This window comes from Athene cunicularia, assembly GCF_003259725.1.
Source record: "Athene cunicularia isolate RWA chromosome 5 unlocalized genomic scaffold, athCun1 chr5_part3, whole genome shotgun sequence".
Classification (NCBI taxonomy): domain Eukaryota; kingdom Metazoa; phylum Chordata; class Aves; order Strigiformes; family Strigidae; genus Athene; species Athene cunicularia.
This window is the reverse complement of record NW_020799103.1, coordinates 9,721,160-9,740,688: the sequence shown is the minus strand read 5'-3', so window position 1 is coordinate 9,740,688 and position 19,529 is coordinate 9,721,160. Positions and strand designations below refer to the sequence as shown.

Here is a 19,529-nt window from a genome sequence, read left to right as displayed (position 1 = left end):
TGAGCTTTCTAAGAAGGTTTCAAGATCATTAGAGGCTTCTTCAAGATGCCCAGAAGGGCTTGTTAAACTGATAACTCTTGGGTGGCTGCCACTCAGGGGCATTCCTTGTTTTGGGAAGGGGAGAAGTGTAATTTGTGATGGAAACAGATTTAATGACTTAGCTGATGTTGGAGTTCATGCCCACTGAGAGGCTTCCAGTGGGTCACGCTACGACTATTGCCTCCATCTACTGCTAGACAAGGCCTCTTATTTAGCCTTGTTAAGGGTTCAGAAATCTCCTGTTCTCCCTACACGTACAGTTCATATGCATTTGTTTGCCTTCACTAATCAGGTACTTTAGCTTTGCCTTATCTTCCCTATCTTTCACTCATGGGAAGAATATTTTAAAAAAAGCTAAGGAGTCCTTTAGGTGTGGTGGGAGCCTGGGCTTGTCTAGGAAAAGGCTGGTGTCTGGTTCTGGCTACACTACCCCTTTTCTGACTTACTCTGCACTGAATATCTTTGCATTTATCTTTTTATTTACCCGCTAAAGGCTTCATCTATCCAAGGGCTCACTTACACTGTCCCAAGAGACTGCAGAAGATGCAGGCTTCTCCAGCACATAGCCCACCAGGTGCAAACTCAATTCTGGGATTGCTCAGCTGACATTATTCAAGGATAACTAATGCTCCTGGAGGGTCTTCCTCTGGGATGGTGCTGAGCAGCAGGAATATCTGTCTTCATATCTGCCAGTCTCTGCTGGGCTGTGAAAAATGAGTTGTTCACCAAAGTGGCAACACCTCCTACCCCAGCAAGGACCTGGGCCAGCTGACCCAAACCTTTCCTCTAGGCACACTCAAAGGTGGCATATAGCAGTAGGGGTAGAAATCTGGCATGGGACCTTCCCCCAGGGGACAGCAATCTGCCCAAAAACCCAAGCAAGGAGTTTGACCACTTCTATTTTAAATGAATTGCCAGAGTGAGGCAGGCTGAAGTCACAATGTCTTTAATTAGCCTCTGGGTTTTAGGCCAAATCCCAAACTTTATTTAGAACGTTATTTGTATGGAAGGTCTTTTTGTTTAGGTGCTGCTGAATTTAGAACATCTATGATTTCATCTCAGCTTTTTTAAAAATAAGTCTAGGACAATTGCAGGTGGAGAGATAATCATGTTTGAGTATTGTTTCAATTCACAGAACTAAATGCAATAGCACCTTTGAATAAAGCCTTTAAATAAACAGGAGTTTGGGTCTATTCATTGCCCTGCTCAGGGCACACTTCATGTCCTTGTTCCTGAGGCTGTAGATGAGGGGGTTCAGCATTGGGACTATGATGGTGTAAAACACTGCAACCACTTTGTCCCTGTCCTGTGGAGGCTTTGACTTAGGATTCATGTATTTGCAGAGAGCTGTCCCGTAGAATATGGTTACCACCATCAGGTGAGATCCACAGGTGGAGAAGGCCTTGGATTGCACATGTGCAGATTGAATCTTCAAGACGGCAGAAAGGATGTAAATGTAGGAGGTGACGATCAGAAGAAAGGGGATGAAGGCTATGAGGATGCTGAAGACGAAGATGACCAACACCACAAGAGCAGTGTCAGCGCAGGCCAAGGCCAGCACTGTTAGTACTTCGCAGAAGTAATGGTTCAAGACGTCAGGCCCGCAGAAGGGCAGCCGCAAGGTGAGGCTGTTGATGACCATGGAGCTCAGCAGGCTGCTGGTCCAGGAAGCCACCACCATGTGAATGCAAACCTTCCTGTTCATGACAGCGGTGTAGCGCAAGGGGTGACATATTGCCATGTATCGATCATAGGCCATGACCCCAAGCAGGACACACTCTGTCATGCCAAAAGCCAGAGAGAAATACATCTGAGCAGCACATCCAGAGAAGGAGATGGTCCTCTTCTTGGTCAAGAGGTTCACCAGCATCTGGGAGATGTTGCTGGAGATGTAGCAGATGTCTAAGAAGGACAAGTTGGCAAGGAAAAAGTACATGGGTGACTGCAGCTGGCTATCAGCTCTGATCACTGTAATGATCATGATGTTCCCAATGACTGTGAACAGATAAAAAACCAGGAACACTATGATAAGAACAGTCTGTGTCCTTGGCTGGGAGGAAAGGCCTTGAAAGATGAACTCTATCACAACACTTTGGTTTTCCTTGGCCATTATTATTCCAGTGGTTTAACTGTCAAGATATAAAACAGTAACAAAGTCAACTCAAATCCGTTGCAAAATAAGTGTAATGAGCGTATATTTCTCTTTGAAGGGGGGAGAATCTGCTGTGGAAAATAATATACGAGACACAACATACCATCCATTTTATATTATCTATTACAGTGACCAGAGAAATGAGAATATGATGAGAAAGCTTTCTCATGGTACATTTAGCTGAATTCCTGCTCATGTTGGTTGCAGTCTAATCACACAGATTTAACAGAAGAATGCCTAATTTATACACATTTTAATGCCCAACGGAGTTACAATCCTCTTTAGAAAATTCAAAAAGATTATGTAGATCAAAAGTTTATGTATTAAAATCCCAGTTATCAATATCCTTTCTTAACATAGCAAGAAACATGAAACAGACTTCTGGAGTCCTTCAGACACTCTCATTATGACACAGATCTACTCTTCTGGACAAATATGCAATCCTGCAATAAAGCAAAATTCAGCACACAGACCACATCTAACATTAAATATGTCCAACTACCTTAATGTATATCTAGGACCTCGTGGCACTTTCATTACTATAGCTCCTACTGTTCATGTTCTGTCTTTACGCAGCATTGTCTATGATGTTTTAAGGCTTTACCATGACAAGAAAGTTTGCAAGCAGTATATGGTGACAGTTGCTGGATCCTGAGTCTTCATGCAGTAGAAGGAGGGTAGCAGAATGCCTACATTAATAACGCTGTGGAGGACACTAATAAATGTCACTTGATACGCTGTAGGGTATCTGAGACTTCTGAAGGCAGCTGTCACATGTGATGCGGGGATGTTGGAGGGCTTGTGCTCCTCTGGAATGAAAACTGGACAAATGACAGGTCACACCAGGATGTCTCAAGTGGTACCAGACTGCTGTGCCTGAAGAAATGATTTGGATGCCTAGTTGATACAGCCAATGGACTCTAAAGGGCAATTCAGATCACCAGCTAGTAGGTGATAACTTTATCTATCTCAACTTCTCAGCTGTTCCTGAGATCCTGAGTAGACTTCTGGACTTAACATTGACATCTGATTTATTCCTTAGTAATGACAGAAATGTAGATGTATAACTTACATATAAATGTTTATATGTAGGTGCCTAAATCTGATGCCTTAACCTGAAACTGAATCCTATCCTCTGTTTTTAAGACCAAGCAGACTCTCACAGCCTGAATTAGCAATTATGCTGTCAAGGGAAAGCATTGCAAAATGAAGGACCTTTCCAAAACTGTTCTGGAAGGGGGTTTGACAAATAATCTTAAAAAGCTCAATTCAAGGAGGTGGTTTGCCTCAGCCCAAGATTAGTGTCTCAGGTAGGTGCGATGGCAGAGCTACCACACCAGTCCGTACAACAGCACTGCAGCCCAGGGGGCCCAGCCTGCTCAGCACCTATCTCCTAGTCAGCCAAGGCAGGTGCATCCCCCCTGACTTGAAAGGAAGGATTTAAGGTGCCGAAGCATCGGTGCTTCTTACTGTACGCCACAGTGTCCAAGACATCTGCACGGGACAAGAACATGTGATAAAAAAGCTGCAGAGGATTTGTATGAACTGTATCAAGAGCTTTTCACTGGCACCTGTGCAAATGTGGCAATGGGCTCATATCTAAACACCTAAATTTCAGTGAGATGGGTTCGATCCCTGACGTTTAATGAGATTAATCCAATTCTTATTCAATAAATGAATTCTCTAGACTAAGTGGACTCTATCCGTTTTGATGTCACCTATAAGAACTTGAATAACATCAAATTCAGCATCTTTCTTAAGATGGATGTAGAAATTGAAAGACATCTTTCTCTCATTAAGCACATATATGCACAACCCTTTTAAAGCCTGTGCCAACATAAGCAGCCACATTCAACTTCTGATTCTGTTCAGGCATTTATAATTTACATAACTACACTGTGTAGGCACAGATAAATTAAATTTTGCCTTCAATAAACCAGTTGTGGCAATGTTTTTAATGAGTATCATACCACATCAAAAAACATCCTTCAGGATCTGAAAACTGTAAGCCTCTGGGAGCGAGAAGGGAAATTTACTCTAGCAATAGTATAAAAAATTCGAGTGGGATTTTCTATAGGACTTAGTTTTCTAAATACTTTGGAGTATCTGAGACCAAATGGCTCATGAGAAATTCCATGGACTTGAGAGCTGTGCTTCTAGATCACTTACCTATCTCTGAAAATCCTCTCCTCATATTATTGATGTTAGTAGATAGCACAAGCTCTGAACTTTATATCTTCTAATTGCAAAGCAGTTTGAAGGATGAGAGTCGTTTAGGTTTTATAGGTGAGAAAAAAAGTAGACAAAAATAAAGTAAGTACTTTGCTCAAGGTTTAAAGAGGTTTCTTAGAGAAACCATCATTTTATCATGACATAACTATCAGCACGGACAAACATGCCTTGGACATACATGAATTCTCATACAGACCAAAATACCTTGAAATAATCCTGACACATCTCTGTTCAAGATTTGTAAAATTAAAGAATGTTCTTTCTGTACCTGAAAATGTTGAAGCTGCAAGAAGGTTGAAACTCATCCAATAACAGGAATACTGATAGCAGAATACACAAAAGAAAATTACAGACACTCTCCCCAGTCCCAGGAAATGTTAGATATCTGTAGGTAAGAAATAAATGTGGAGTGCCTTGGTACTTCACAAAGATTTAACTCATTCAAAGTGATAGCAAAGTAGTGGAAGAATTGAAATCCCATTTTAAAATTTCACTTTTGAGACACCATAACTAATTTTAAATGCCAAAGGGAAGTGGTCCCAGAGGTAACATTGTAATTACTTCTTGTAAGCACAAGCCCAAGTATAAAGTATTTAATCATAAACAATTATAGTTGTAGTAAAAGTTCTTAAATTGCCTGTTCTCTGTTCAAGACTTGTTGAACTGTATGTTACACTTCAAATCTTAAGAAACCAAATATTTTAATAGATTTGTGGAGTTTTTAAAGGATTGTCTATGCATGGAATTTTATCCAGTTATTCCTATTTCGAGTCAAATCACTTCTATGAGGGTGAAACACACCAATACTCCAATTTCATTCTGAAGACATCAGGAGATGCAGAATCTGATACATCTCATAAGGTGAAATCCTCCTCAGATGTCCAAAAGTTAGTTGTCTAGGTCTAAGCTACTAACTTTCTGTACAGATAACAGGGAAAATAGCTGGTTTCAGAGCACAAGGGAAACAATGCTTCCTCCACTTCAGCTCAGAGGAATCAGCATTTCTAGAGAGTGACTGATATCTGTTTGGGAAGAGGAGGATAAATACCTGTGTTGGGTCAAGTGACTTGCCAAGGGCCAGCGGGGTGGGAAGGCAGTGGTGGAATGGACAGTCTGGATGGCTTCCCTGAGCACCAGGTAGTCATCTCTTCCCCATCTGCCTGGGCCCAGGACAGACACCTCCACAAGTCAGAAGAGATTCTGGGGGAACTGCACAGGATTCAGCAGACACTTGTTTGTTTTTTTTAACTTCAACCGTCTGAACTGCAAAAATCTGGACTCAGTGACTAGGTTTGTTTCATGTTTCCTCTAAGCGGGCTGTTTTCCACTGAAAATCTTTTTTTCCTCTCTTAAATACTTACGCACACACAATACACAAGATGAGCTGTTTAGACGCTGTGCAATTCACAGAGCCAACATAAACACTGAGAACAAGAAGATTAAAGACTAACACGGAACTATCATTCACCTTGGACTGTACACGCACACATACGCACACACACGTGGAATAGTGTTTATTACTTCGGTGGCAATTCACAGAATCATCATAGAACAGCCCAGGTTGCAAGGGGCCTTGAAAGATCATCTGGTCCAACATTTAGTGGGAAAGGGAACCTAGATGAGATTATCTAGCACCCCGTCCAATTGCACCTTGAAATCCTCCAGTGACGGGGACTCTACCACATCCCTGGAGAGGCTGTTCCAGTGAACAATTATTCTGTAAAAAGTTGATTTCTCATGTCAAGATAAAATCTCTCCTAGTGCAAATTGTCACCCCTTGTCTTCTCCATATGCTCCATATGGCCTCTGTCCTCTTTGTAGCCACCCTTTAAGCACTTTGTATTTTCATATATTAGAAACTATATTTCCTCTACCTGGGAAGCTGTGATTCCCTGAAAACTTACTATCATGTAAAGCAGGCATTTGAGCTGATTCAGAAAGTGAGGTTTATGTTTAGTCCTTTCAGTTTGGACAGCAAGGGGAGGGGTTAAATGGCATAGGACTGCCCTTAGCAGTGGAGTCTTAATGAGTTCCTCAACTTCTCGTAAAGAATCACTCCTCTTACAGAGATTCACTCTCTCACTGGTATTATTCTGCTAATTCATGACCAAAACTGAACCTTCTTGCTACTACTTCCTGACTCCACCTTAGAAACTGCCAGGGCCTTGAGGGCACTAACAGGACTTAATGGCCCTGACGAGTCTCATCTGGACCACTCCACACACATGCCCCTCCTTGCCCATGACCCAGGAGCCCCATTTTAAGCTCAGTTTAGGGCTATCAGACTTTCCTTGAGTGTGCTGTGTCTCTGCCTCCTGGATGGATGCTGGGTCAAGAGTGAAGCTTTGTCTCCAACTCTGTTCCTGGCCCATCTCCCGTCAATCCTGATGGTATGCTGTGAGTAGACCCTGTATCTAGGTCATTACTTGCTGGGCCTGTTAACAGCGCCCATTGCCAGCCCTTGGCTCTGCCCACTGTGTTCAGCCCCTGCAGGTCTATGCCCCAGGATCGAGGCACTGCCTGCCCCAGCATCCCCCTTGGCTCCTTGCATCGCATCCCTTGGGGACCAGCTGGCCCGTGCAGTTCCCTGACAGTAGCCACGTGGATATGTTGCAGGAACACGCCTCTGCTTCTAAACTTCCTTGGACTCTGAAAGAGAACACAGCTCAGCCTGTCTAACCCAGGTATAAAATACTCCTGAGTATCTTCAATATTAAATCCCTTTCCTTTATATTTAGGGCTACGCTCTGATGTTCTGCTCCATCTCTTCTTAAAGCCGTTTTCCTTCTGTTCCCTAACTACCACATACAGTGGCAGTGACCAGGAACTCTCGTTCTACTAGGTGTGTGTATTTCCTACTGTCTGCGTGGCCATATTGAAAGATTTTTTTATGTTTGATGTCCCAGCTGACTATGGTGAAATAATTGCATCGCCTATACCTGGCATCTCTGCATCTCTTCCCCAAAAGAATTTCCGAGTTTTAAAACCCAGTTGTTGGCAGAATTAGTCATAAATACATAGCTCATCATCGTGAATACAATTTAATAAGAGGTTGGGCCCAGCTGCAGTGGTCAAGCCAGACAAACTGACCAGCAGCCTGCTTAGAGACCACCAACTCCTTTTACCACCTCCCTTCTCTTGTTGTCCCCTTCTTGCTCTTCCCTCATCAGCCATGATACCTCAGTTTCTCCCCCACCGTCTCCTCTCAAATAAAAAAAACCACCCTGATCACTTCTCCACGTTGTTTCTGGTTTTGCTACATTCACATCTGATTTTGCTGTTCCTGATACCCAGGTAAACTAGATCCGTGGTGTTTCTGGTATGGTTCCTAGGTACTGCTGGCCTTGTGAGGGTTGGCAGCACAAAGGGTGCCCAATGCTTGCTCTTCAACCACCTCTGAGGTCTGCCCACCTCTAGCACCTCTGGTGCCCTTCTGACCACTGATGAAATTTGTCTATCTCTCATGGTGCTGTTAATTTGACAGTTCCTCACTGTTATTTCTTATGTCCAGTGGTTTCTCATGTCATACCCAGTAGTTTTTCATGGTCCGTTCAGTGAATTTGATGTCAAGCTAGAAACTAGTCATCCTCCATCTCTCTTGTGATGAATGTTGTGTCACAGGTGTGTCTGAACCACTCTGTTTCTGCAGGGCTAAGAATCATGTCCCTAATTTTGTGTATCTAACAGAAATTCATATTTACTTGGCTCTGAGCACTTCACTATCAAAGAGGTGAAATTTGCATCTCCCAAAGTAATTTTTCCTGTGTGGCACATAGGAGGAGCTTCCCCACAAGTATTTTGAGGCAAAAGCTCTCCTTTTCTCTGACCCTTATAAGGGGTTCAGTTGATGTGGTGTGCTCTAGCATTGGTTCTGCTAATGAATAAGTAATTGTGAGTGGTGATCCATCATCTTAGATTACATTTTCTATTTAAATCCCCAGCTGGACTTTTTCTTGTTTGTCTTTTAAAAATAGATGGGTTTGCTGTATCAGCATAGGGTCCTATAAAGGTGTCACATAGAATTGATTGCATTGAGCTGTGTGATTGCTGAGGAATGTGCATATGTAGCATGCATTTATTTGATCTTAAAACAGCACTGCTCGTTAGTAATGTTAAACCTGGCTTCTGCAAACTCAGACTACACTGCCAATTGGAAATGCTCCTGGTTTCAAACACATTAGCCCAGATTTATTTTTAGCAAACATCCATGAGGACCTGGATCTCCTCTTTGCCCCATCACTCCCTCTTGGAGATCTGCCAGAAGAACTAAATAATGTGAGAGGAGAACACAGCTCCTTATGGAGTGACACAAAGAATAGCAAGTCTTCAAAGTAGGGTATGGTATGTGGGAAAGGAGTGCACGTGAGGCTTTGAGTATAATTAGTGGGTTTAAGGATAAAATCAGACAGTATAGCTACACCCTGACAGAGGAGAAAGAAGGCAGTGGCTCACTGTATCTTGTAGCAATGACATGCACAAGCTCTTGGGTCCTCATGATTACTGTCTTCTTCTGGCTTTTAGTTTAAATGGTCAGCAGCCAAATGGAGACTGGAGCTCAAGAATGTCCAAGTTTATTTTGTTTAGTTTATGACACCTCTTTACCCGTTTGATTTCTAAAGGAAACAAGTACTTTTTCTAGGATTCTCTTGAGACTATCCTTCACCTCTGTGTTCCTCAGGCTGTAGATCAGGGGGTTCAGCATGGGGATCACCAGGGTGTAGACAACAGACACCACTTTGTCCTGGTCCAGGGTGTAGCTAGAACTGGGGCGGAGATACATGAAGATCATAGTCCCATAAAAAAGTGATACTGATGTCAAATGTGAAGCACAGGTGGAGAAAGCTTTATGCCTGCTTTCTGAGGAGCAGATCCTCAGGACAGTGGTAAGGATATAACCATAAGAGACAACAATGAATACTAAAGTGCTGAGTGTAATAAAAGTAGCAATGGTAAAAAGCACATGTTCGTTGACAGTAGTACTGGAGCAGGAAAGTTTCAGGAGTGGAGGAATGTCACAGAAGAAGTGATTGATGACATTAGGGCCACAGAAGTGTAAACTGAACACGGAGCTGACAAGCACTGTTTCATTCACAGTAGCTACTACATAGGATCCCACGGCCAGTTGGACACAAAACTTTTGAGACATGGTGGCCATGTAGAACAGAGGGTTACAGATGGCCACGTACCGGTCGTAGGCCATTGCAGCCAGCAGGTAACACTCGGTGATTATGCAGACTCCACAGAAGTACATCTGGGCTGCACACCCTGGCAGAGAGATGGCTTTCCTTTCTTCAAAGAAGCTCACTAGCATTTTGGGAGCAACTGCTGAGGAGTTACCTAGGTCTACCAGAGAGAGGTGGCAGAGGAAGAAGTACATGGGGGTGTGGAGTCGGGAGTCAAGCCTGATTAATGCAATCATGCCAAGATTCCCCACCAATGAGGTGATGCAGATCAGAAGGAACAGCACAAAGAGAATGACCTGCAGTTCCCAAATATCTGTGATTCCCAAGAGAATGAACTCATCAACAGTTGTCTCGTTTCTTCTGAACATTCCCTTAAATGAACCTGAATCTTTAAGGAGAGAAATCAAAGAACATTAAGTTACAACTCTGGTTAGAAGAATAAGTCATAATGACACTGCGAACGTCAGGCAGGCATGTAATAGGAGAAAATTGGATGCTGCTTTATTTTAATGGACACCCAGTTGTCAGTATGCAAGAACAGGATGCTTCACTCAGCTCTCTTGAGAAGCTTACTGTTATCCATTTAACACTTCTGTAACTACAGTCTTTTGTTCTATTACTGAGATTGTTCCAGGAAAGAGGAGAAACTCGTTATTCATTCTGATCCTTTTTCATATTTCCGGCTCAGTTCTATTGTTAAATTTTCTCAAATGCTTATTAGTGTCTATGGTGGAGGAACAACAGGATGATTCTGGTTATCTGTTCTGTTGTTCTTAAATAATGGAGTAATAAATTGCTCTCAGCTTCTAAGGATAACATTTACGTTGGCCAGTACAATTCTGAGAAGTCCTCATAGGAAGATACCCCCAAATTTAAAAAAAAAAACAAAACAATTAAAATCACCCATGTAGAAAAGCAGTTTGTTAAGAAGCAGATGATGATTTTGTTAGAGTTTATTTGCTAATTCCAAACATAACCAATCAAAGGAGAAGACAGGAGTGTTGTAGTCATGGACCCTGCCCTGCGTCCCTGAACCCGTTTGTGCTAATGGCAGAAGGAAAGTCTGTGAGTCCTGACAAAATCACACCTGTTTTGTCCAACTTTAAGAAAGGAGTTGCATATAAATTGAAGGAAACATAGTAGCTAACACTGAAGACAGAATCCATTTGCCCAACTTTATCTACTAAGGTGGAGAGCTACATCTGAGGTAGCTGTCTGAGGCTCTATTTACCATCACAGAAAAGAAGTAGGGACTTTAAGGCAAAATTCATGTAAGCTATTTAAAATTTTTACTTACTTTGGGGTGAAATGAATTGCCTCTTAGAGGTACTGGTTTCTCATCACTGCTTATAAAGAGCACACAGTGATCAGATAAGCTGTAGAAGTCTATCTCTGTAGAGGATAATATTTAGTCAGACAAATCAGACCACCGTACTTTATAGGCATGTTAAATAACAGCATGTCTGTGGGTGAAACAAAGCAAAGAACACTGTGACCTCATAATTACCTTTTCACTTCTCTTAAAATCTTGACTTCAAGAAAATGCTCTCGTTTTCAGACTGTGGTGCTGTTTTGACGTTTCTCTTTAGGGTCCTGTAGAAAATGAGAACTGTTAATTGCAGGTGCATTAAATGAATGTCTGAGCTTGCAAGGTGGAGCTTCTTACTGAAACAATTGAATGACTGAAATACCTTTTAAGCTGTTGCTATTTGCATTGCATCGAGAGTAATTAAGAGTGCACTTTCAGACAGTTACAGTGGTTCAGTTGTTTAGCAGCAACTTGCAGAGCCCAACAGCTTGGTTGCTAATCCTCTGTGCTGTAGGAAATTCTAGACAAGCCAGCTGTGCTATCTGCAGTGACCAACACTACAGGCTGTATGACAAGTTGATGCTTAATGTTAAATGATTCTTCTTTTGAAGTTACCCCACATTTCACCACTCATCAAGCCAATATTAGAAGTTCTGAGGATTTTGGTGGTTTGAGATTAAGACTCGGACATGTTTAAGTCTTAAACCAACCCTGCATCTGCTGTAACCGCAGAGAATGACTGAACTGCAGCTATCACAGATCTGCCCCGGATGAGGGCAGAGACCTCTCTTGTGAAGTACTGACCTGAATGTCATTTCTCACTCTAAGTACAAACTTCAGGAGCAGGAGTCCAAAAGCCTCCACATATTAGGAAAAGAAGCCACATGGACATTCACATTATTCTCCTGTTTTCCAAAATAAGAAAAAGAACCCAGATCAGGTCAAAACAATTTTCCTCTCTATGACCACATTATTTTTAGACATTATTTTTAGCGTTCCTTATATCAAAATTCATTAATATTTTTCTGTTGTGTATATGAGCATAGACTGCAATTATGTGCATTCTGTGTGCAAAATTTAAAGTACAGAGCAAGGATAGAGAATAAAACAGTGACACAAATAACAGTCTGTCAAATTTTATAATATTTCAGGCTATGGATTTTTTTTCCTACCTTGGAAACTAATGTTAAAAAGGTTGCTTTCTTTTCTTCAGGAGCAAATGCTACTAGAAAGCTGGACACAATGGCATTTAGAGAAGCTCTAACTATGGATCAAGCTGTTGGCACATTCTGCCCCTCTGCCTGGCATCGACTGCAGATGAGGTGGAACTCACAGTCAGCAGGGGAATGGTGAGGTCTTCACAAGCAGTTTTCACAACCTACTTCTCTTAAGTGCTGTGTCCCGGAGGGATCCCACTGAGTGATGCAATGGTTGCAGCCTGCTGAGGTCTTTGATTCATGAATACAGAGCTCATTAGGAAAAAAAAAAACCAACAAACCCCAAAAACCAAAACAAAACAAAAAACCCCAAACCAAAACAAAAAAAACACACAAACCCAACAGTGAAAAAAACCCTCCAGAACATAAGCAGAGGGTTTATATTCTTCTCTAGGTAATGTTAATGCTTATTTTGACAAGAAGCTGGAGCTTTCTTTTTGTGTTGTTTTCACATAGACAACATTTTTCTCTCTGGCTACAGATCCTCTAAGTCATGGGGACATATGGAGCAACAGGCTGCGGAGGATTGTTGGTCTTGTGCAATGATCAGCCTTTATACGAGAACTAGAGGTACCCGACTTGAAGGGAGGGTAATTGTTACTTCAAGTTTTTGCCTGCCCTCATAAAACAATACCAACATGTGCAAGATTAAATCTGTCCACATTCTCCTTATTCAATCTAAAGATAGTTTATATCACTGTCAGTCTTCCTTATTGGACCATTAAGATGTATTTTTTTCTGATTTACAGTCTGTAATCATCTGAGATAGTTGATTAATACTAGACACATGACTGGTCTCTGAAAGCACAATTGGATCAGAAGAGAGATACACAATCCTCTCCTGAATTCAGCCTATATATAGATGTTTGAGCTCTGGACACTTTAGGATTTGAGTGATTATTTCCCTAGTAGTCTAGAAGTTAGGCTTAGACAAGTAACTTATAATTGAGAGATGAACCCCATAGTAAGAATATCAAATTAAATAGTGGAGATGAGTAACAACCCAAACATGCTAATTTTCCCATATTCCTCTGGAGGGGATTTCCCCACCCACATCACTCCCCCCCAGACCAGAGCATCCATTGCATCCCTGCCACATGTCATGATTTAGCCCTTGCTCAGAGTTTTGGAAGGTCCAAATACATCCATCACCAGCTACTGGAAACCTCTGGGGAGCTTTCCCATCTCTTCACAGACATTTTGTTGAAATGGGAGAAATAAAAATCAGTTCTGCCATGGTGTTCTGCTTCCCTCCCCTGTGACTGTTTTGGTCAATATCTAGGGTCTTGCCTCAGGGGTGTCATCTGTGAAGTCACACCCCAGAGCCTCAAACTGTGTTCTGCCTAAGTGCAGAGGGACAGTGTATGGGGTAGGAAGGGTAGGATCCATTTTGTATCATTTCAGAGGCATAAAACTGAGCTATGCAAGCCTAACCTAGCTGTCTGGGCTTATTTTATAGTCAGTGTAGGAAGGGGGAGAGAGACCTGCAGAAAGCAATATAAGCCATTTTCCTTAGAAACTTATTTTACGATGGGATGAGTCATCCTTTGGAAGTGCCTATTTCTTGCCAGCGATAGCTAAAAGAACCCAACTAACTTACTTAGATTAATAACTTTTAGGTGCCTAACACTAGTTAAGGTGAGTTTTCATGTGGTTTTAGGGTTCTTCTGACCTCTGGAGCCCCTGAGGTCTGGTGGTATGACCAACACAAACTGCATGCCATACAGAGTTGTCTTCATCCCATTTAGATGTTATTGGACACTACTGGGAGAAGTGTCTCAGGTTCAGATTAAATGAAACTAAGACCTTAAGCCTATGAACATACATATGCCCTCCATTACACACATGAACTAGATATAAGGAAGGAAAAAGACAAGCAATGCAAATAAAGCTTTTTAGTTGGAGAATAAAATGTTGAAAGTTACACGTTTCCCAACAGAAAAATGCATCAGCTGTGCATTTGTCAAACAAGTTAAGTATCTGCTAGTGAAGAGCAGTTGAATTGAAAGATTTTTTTTTAATTGTATCTGTCCACCTAGATAGCTGCTTGATATTCTTACTTTATTCATGGTTAATTAATATCACAACTCTCTCATGAAAGAATAAGGATTAGCTATTTTTTTTTCCAACTAAATTGATATTAATGAAAAATATTAACTACTTGTTACTTCACTACTTTTATTAAGAAGTTAAACTGCTCTAAATCTTCATCTGGGTGTATTATTTCTGTATGATATAGGGACTTTAGCTAATGAGAACCAGCACTTTTTAATTTGATATAATCTTGTTACCAAAAGTTCTGATGACTGGCAGAATTCCACCTTCTAAATTATTGCAAGGTGCATTTGATATTTTTTCTAAAAGTGATTGCTTCAAGGTCACAGTGGCCTTGTATCCATGACTCCAGATCACAGGTTGGGACTCCATTTTGCCAAAATGTTCATTCTCATTTCAGCACTTTTTTGCTCATTTATGGGTTTCCAGTCTAAGCATATCATATAATCACAGAATGGTTTGGGTTGGAAGGGACTTTAAAGATCTAGTTCCAACCCCCTGCCATGGGCAGGGACACCTTCCACCAGCCCAGGTTGCCCAAAGCCCCGTCCAACCTGGCCTTGAACCCTCCCAGGGAGGGGGCAGCCACAGCTTCTCTGGGCAACCTGTGCCAGGGCCTCACCACCCTCACAGGGAAGAATTTCTTCCTTAGACCTAGTCTAAATCCCCTCTTTCAGTTTAAAATCACTATCCCTTGACCTACCCCTACACCCCTGATCAAGAGTCCCTCCCCCCTTTCCTGTAGCCCCTTTCAGTCCTGGGAGGCCGCTCTAAGGTCTCCCCAGAGCCTTCTCTTCTCCAGCTGAACCCCCCCAACTCTCTCAGCCTGTCCTCACAGGGGAGAGGCTCCAGACCCCTGATCATCTTTGTGGCCCCCTCTGGACCCACTCAAGCAGATCCATGTCCTCCTTATCCACCGAGTGGTCCATCCATCAAATCCATGTCTCTCCAATTTAGAAACAAGGATGTCACGCAGGACAGTGTCAACTGTTTTTCACAAGTCCAGGCAGATGATATCAGCTGCTCTTCCCTTATCCATCAGTGCTGTAACCCTGTCGTAGAAGGCCACCAAACTCATCAGGCAGGATTTGCCCTTAGTGAAGCCATGTTGGCTGTCACCAATCACCACCATATTTTCCATGTGCCCTAGTGGAGTTTCCAGGAGAATCTGCTCCATGATCTTACCGGGCACAGAGGTGAGACTGACTGGCCTGTGGTTCCCTGGGTCTTCCTTTTTTCCCTTTTTAAAAATGGGAGTTATGTTTTCCCTTTTCCAGCCAGTGGGAACTTCACCAGACTGCCATGACTTCTCCCATATGATGGATAATGGCTTAGCCACTTCATTTGCCAGTTCCCTTAGGACCCATGGATGACATCTCATCAGGTCTCATGGACTTGTGCCCCTTCAGGTTCCTTTGATTGTCTTAAACCTGATCTTCTACAGTGGGTGGTTCTTCATTCTCCCAGTCCCTGCCTTTCCATTCTGTGTCTTGGATGGTGTGGCTGGAGCCCTTGTCGATGAAGACTGAAGCAAAAAGGTCACTGAGTACCTCATTTTCTCCATGTCCTGGGTAACCAAGTCTCCCCTTTTCTTCTGGAGAGGGCCCACATTTTCCCTAGTCTTCCTTTTATCACTGACATACCTGTTTTTTTTTTTTGTTGCCCTTGATGTCCCTGGTCAGATTTAACTCTGTCAGGGCTCTGGCTTTCCTAACTTGATCCCTGGCTACCCAGACACTTCCAAGAGTGCTTACAGTATCTTTAGAGCACATTATGTCATTGAAACATTTCTACACTGGGACAACACCAGTAGCATTTTAATTGTTTGTTCTGCTCTTCCCTTGAGAACACCATGGTCTCATGTGTCCAAAAGGAAGATACAAAATCTATGACATTCCCCAAAAGAAGCATTTCCTGCATCCAGGAAAAAAAGGAAATATTTCCCTAGCAGGTAAGTCTTCTAATGCATAAAATTTCCTTCCATTCGGGGAGCTGTGTAGAAATTGTTCGAAGTCAGCTGCCCTGTTGACTGACTGAATATCAGATGCGCTAAAGGAAAAGAACTGCTGCATCATGATACCACAAAAGAAAAAATAATTATGAAAAAATATTTTAAAAGGGAGGTGGTTTTGGTTTGGGGTTTTTGTTGTTTTCTTTTTTAAATTTTTGCACCTAATTTTAATTTTGGAAACTGAAATCTCTCTGTAGGTCTTCATCAGAGACCACTGAATTGTTAGCAGCTGCTAGAATTTCCATGCCTTAATTTCTGAGCATGATCAACAGCTGAAAATAGGAAGAAACAGCCACATGTGCGTAACCAAGGAATATTTTTCAGGGCAAAAAGGTTCTTTTTTAGTTTCACCAGAAATATCTCAAATTACCTGTGATAATGTCAAAATAAATGGTGATTTTACATGGTCTCTGTTTAACTGGACTCAGCTAAAAATAAAACACTATTGAATTTTTGTGGTACTTGTCACCTTATGCTAGGAATCTAACTGGGCGACCTATGTCATGACCTGACTCACCCCAGATATTTTCTGGAGTAAACAGTTGCATCCAGAAAACGATCCAGATTTTAGGATGCACCAAGCCTTCACCAGGAATGAAGGATCTTGAAAAATAAGATCAAGCACAGCTGCCTAAAATGGGTTTCATCTCACTTGAGTGTAACCATCTCAAATTTTGGCAGTGTATTTATATGGGTCATCCAGGCTTCATTTCTCATCAAAAGACACAAACATAGCCGGATAGGATGCGTCCCACCTACGCTCTGTAACGATTATAGATGGAGCTGAAGGTGATGCACCCAGACCAACCTTTAGAAAGCCAAATTCAGGTGAGATTCGTTGTAACTAGAGTTGGGAACTAAAACCTCCTTTCTGAACCCCCCGACTCTACTGTAACCATCTAGTATCCTATCCTGAATGAATAAGCCTTTTTTTTTTTTTTTTTTTTTTTTTTTTCAGGAACATAGGCATTTCTGGTTTGTCCATGTCTTTGTCCACATAACATTGATATCTACAGGATTATTTAACTGACCTGTGTCTGCAGTTCTTTTATTATATGTCCTTTTGTAATCCTTATATTTCCTGTAAAGGTAAAGGTGAGCAAGATGTACCTGCCCTGCCTAGGCTTTATACTGGCATCAGCAGAAAGGTATCTTAACTTTTGCAAAGTTAAGTTACATTAAGCACTTTTTCTGGAAAGGTAAAATACCCAGAATTAATTTTCTAGAGAACCGAGTCTAATTCAAATTCCATTAATAGTTTTGGAAAAAAAAAAAGTGGGGAAAATTGCTTGGAAAATGTAAAAAAATTGTCTTTGAATATTTAAAAACAATATTCCTGTCTTCCTTTTCATCAGTTGCTTAAGAATTAATCAGCCACAGGAAAATAAACCCACAAAATATTCGTAAGAAATCCCAGAATGAGATGCAACATTTCATTTTGGACTCGGTGATTTTTGTTAGTTCCAAACTAATTTTATCTTTTTTTGGCTAAAAAAAGAAATTAAATATCTGCTTATGTTCCAGCATTTCAATCCATTTTTTTCAGTGTTCAACTCAACTGCTGCCTCAGAAAGGTCATTATTAACTGTGCCTGAATTCCTTACTCTGCTGGTCACACAGGTAAATGTGCAGCAGCTGTTATACTCAAATAATATGTTTTTCTTCAAGAGATATACCAAGTTTATTTTATACCTGCACTATGGTCTAGCTCTTAAATAAAATCCCACCTGAAGTTCAATTTCATATATAAGAAAGGAATATAGAGGAAGGAATTCCACATATAAAGGGGGCTTGTAAAGCTCTCTTCGAATGTCCTCCTAAGCTTTCCTTCCAATAGGCATCTTCTAAGGCACTGGTTTCCCCCTCTGAGATTGGGTGAGATGCTTACAGTTCCAGTTGGGAAGGATGTAACATGTTTCTGCATTGCTTACGCACTAGGACTGACTGATCCCCTGACAAAACTTCTGTGTATGAAGCCAAACACAAGGTAATGAAATGCCTGAAGAAAACTGCACCACACTGACCGAGTTCATTCTCTTGGGTTTTACCGACCGTCCAGAGGTGGAGAAACCGTTGTTTGGGCTCTTCCTACTCATCTACGCCACCACTTTGGTGGGGAATGCTGGCCTTATTGTCCTCATCCAGCTCAACGCCTGCCTTCGTACCCCCATGTACTATTTCATAAGCAGTTTATCTTTCTTAGACCTTAGCTGTTCATCTGCCATTGCTCCCAAGATGCTGGTGAATCTGTTAGCACAACGGAAGACCATTTCTTCAGTAGGCTGTGCAACACAGATGTTTCTCTTCGCCGCCTTCGCTGATGCCGAGTGCCTCATTTTGGCTGCGATGGCCTATGACCGCTATGTGGCCATATGTCACCCTCTTCTCTACACCGTCGCCATGTCCCACAGGGTCTGCACCTCCATGGTAGCTGGGGCTTATCTCAGCGGGGCTCTGACCTCACTGGTGCACACGTCCTTCACATTCACATTGTCATTCTGCAGCTCCAATGTGATCAACCATTTCTTCTGTGATATCCCCCCGCTGCTGGAGCTCTCCTGCTCCAACACACACACCAGCGAGGTCCTTCTCTTCACCCTGTGTGGCTTTATACAAACCAGCACCTTCCTGGTCATCACTGCCTCCTACGCCCACATCCTCAGCACCATCCTCCAGATCCACGCTGCAGACAGCAGGCACAAAGCCTTCTACACCTGCACCTCCCATCTGATGGCTGTCGGGTTATTCTATGGCTCTCTCCTCTTCACATATTTACGGCCCAGCTCCAGCTACTCACTGGACACAGACAAAGTGATCTCTGCATTTTATACTGTTGTCTTTCCCATGCTGAACCCCCTGATCTATAGCCTGAGGAACAAAGAAGTGAAGGATGCCCTAAGGAAAACAGTAGAGAGAAGAGTATTTTCTCAGTGATTTTCTTAGAAGTGAGAAGGTATAGTGTGCTTCTGGTGCAATACACAATAAAAATACAAGAGATGGGAACCAACTGACTAAATGTAGGTGACTTGTTAGTAATGTCTGCATCTGAACTAACTTCCTGGCTTCATCTGGTAATCACGGGATAAAAATAGTCAACTTAGAAGGTGATTCACCTTTTCATAAAACAGAAGCCCAGATCAGATGGATCCAATCCCAAAAGGATCTCTTTCTCCTCACTGTTTATAGAGGGAGTCTATCCCAAATGCAGAAGAAAGTTATATTTTTGCAGCTTACAATTACTGAGACAACTCTCAACTGAGATGTTTTAATGAAAAGACCAATTTAGACAACTTCTACATATGGGTGTGATTGTACGTATTAAATTTGGAAA

General features: G+C 42.0%; 2 protein-coding genes across 2 annotated transcripts; one reads left to right on the top strand and one right to left on the bottom strand.

Annotated features, from left to right (window-relative positions):
* Window positions 1-1,207: 1,207 nt before the first annotated feature.
* On the bottom strand, window positions 1,208-11,164 carry LOC113481288 (olfactory receptor 2D2-like). Its single transcript, XM_026850807.1, has 3 exons — window positions 11,114-11,164; window positions 9,388-9,994; window positions 1,208-2,153 (listed from the first exon to the last, which is right to left on the bottom strand). Exons 2-3 carry the CDS (start codon window positions 9,972-9,974, stop codon window positions 1,208-1,210), a joined length of 1,533 nt encoding a protein of 510 aa, XP_026706608.1. The 5' UTR covers window positions 9,975-9,994; window positions 11,114-11,164.
* A 7,029-nt stretch (window positions 11,165-18,193) lies between these two features.
* Window positions 18,194-19,132, top strand: LOC113481292 (olfactory receptor 5AS1-like). Its single transcript, XM_026850812.1, has one exon. It carries the CDS (start codon window positions 18,194-18,196, stop codon window positions 19,130-19,132), a length of 939 nt encoding a protein of 312 aa, XP_026706613.1.
* The last annotated feature ends 397 nt before the right edge of the window (window positions 19,133-19,529 follow it).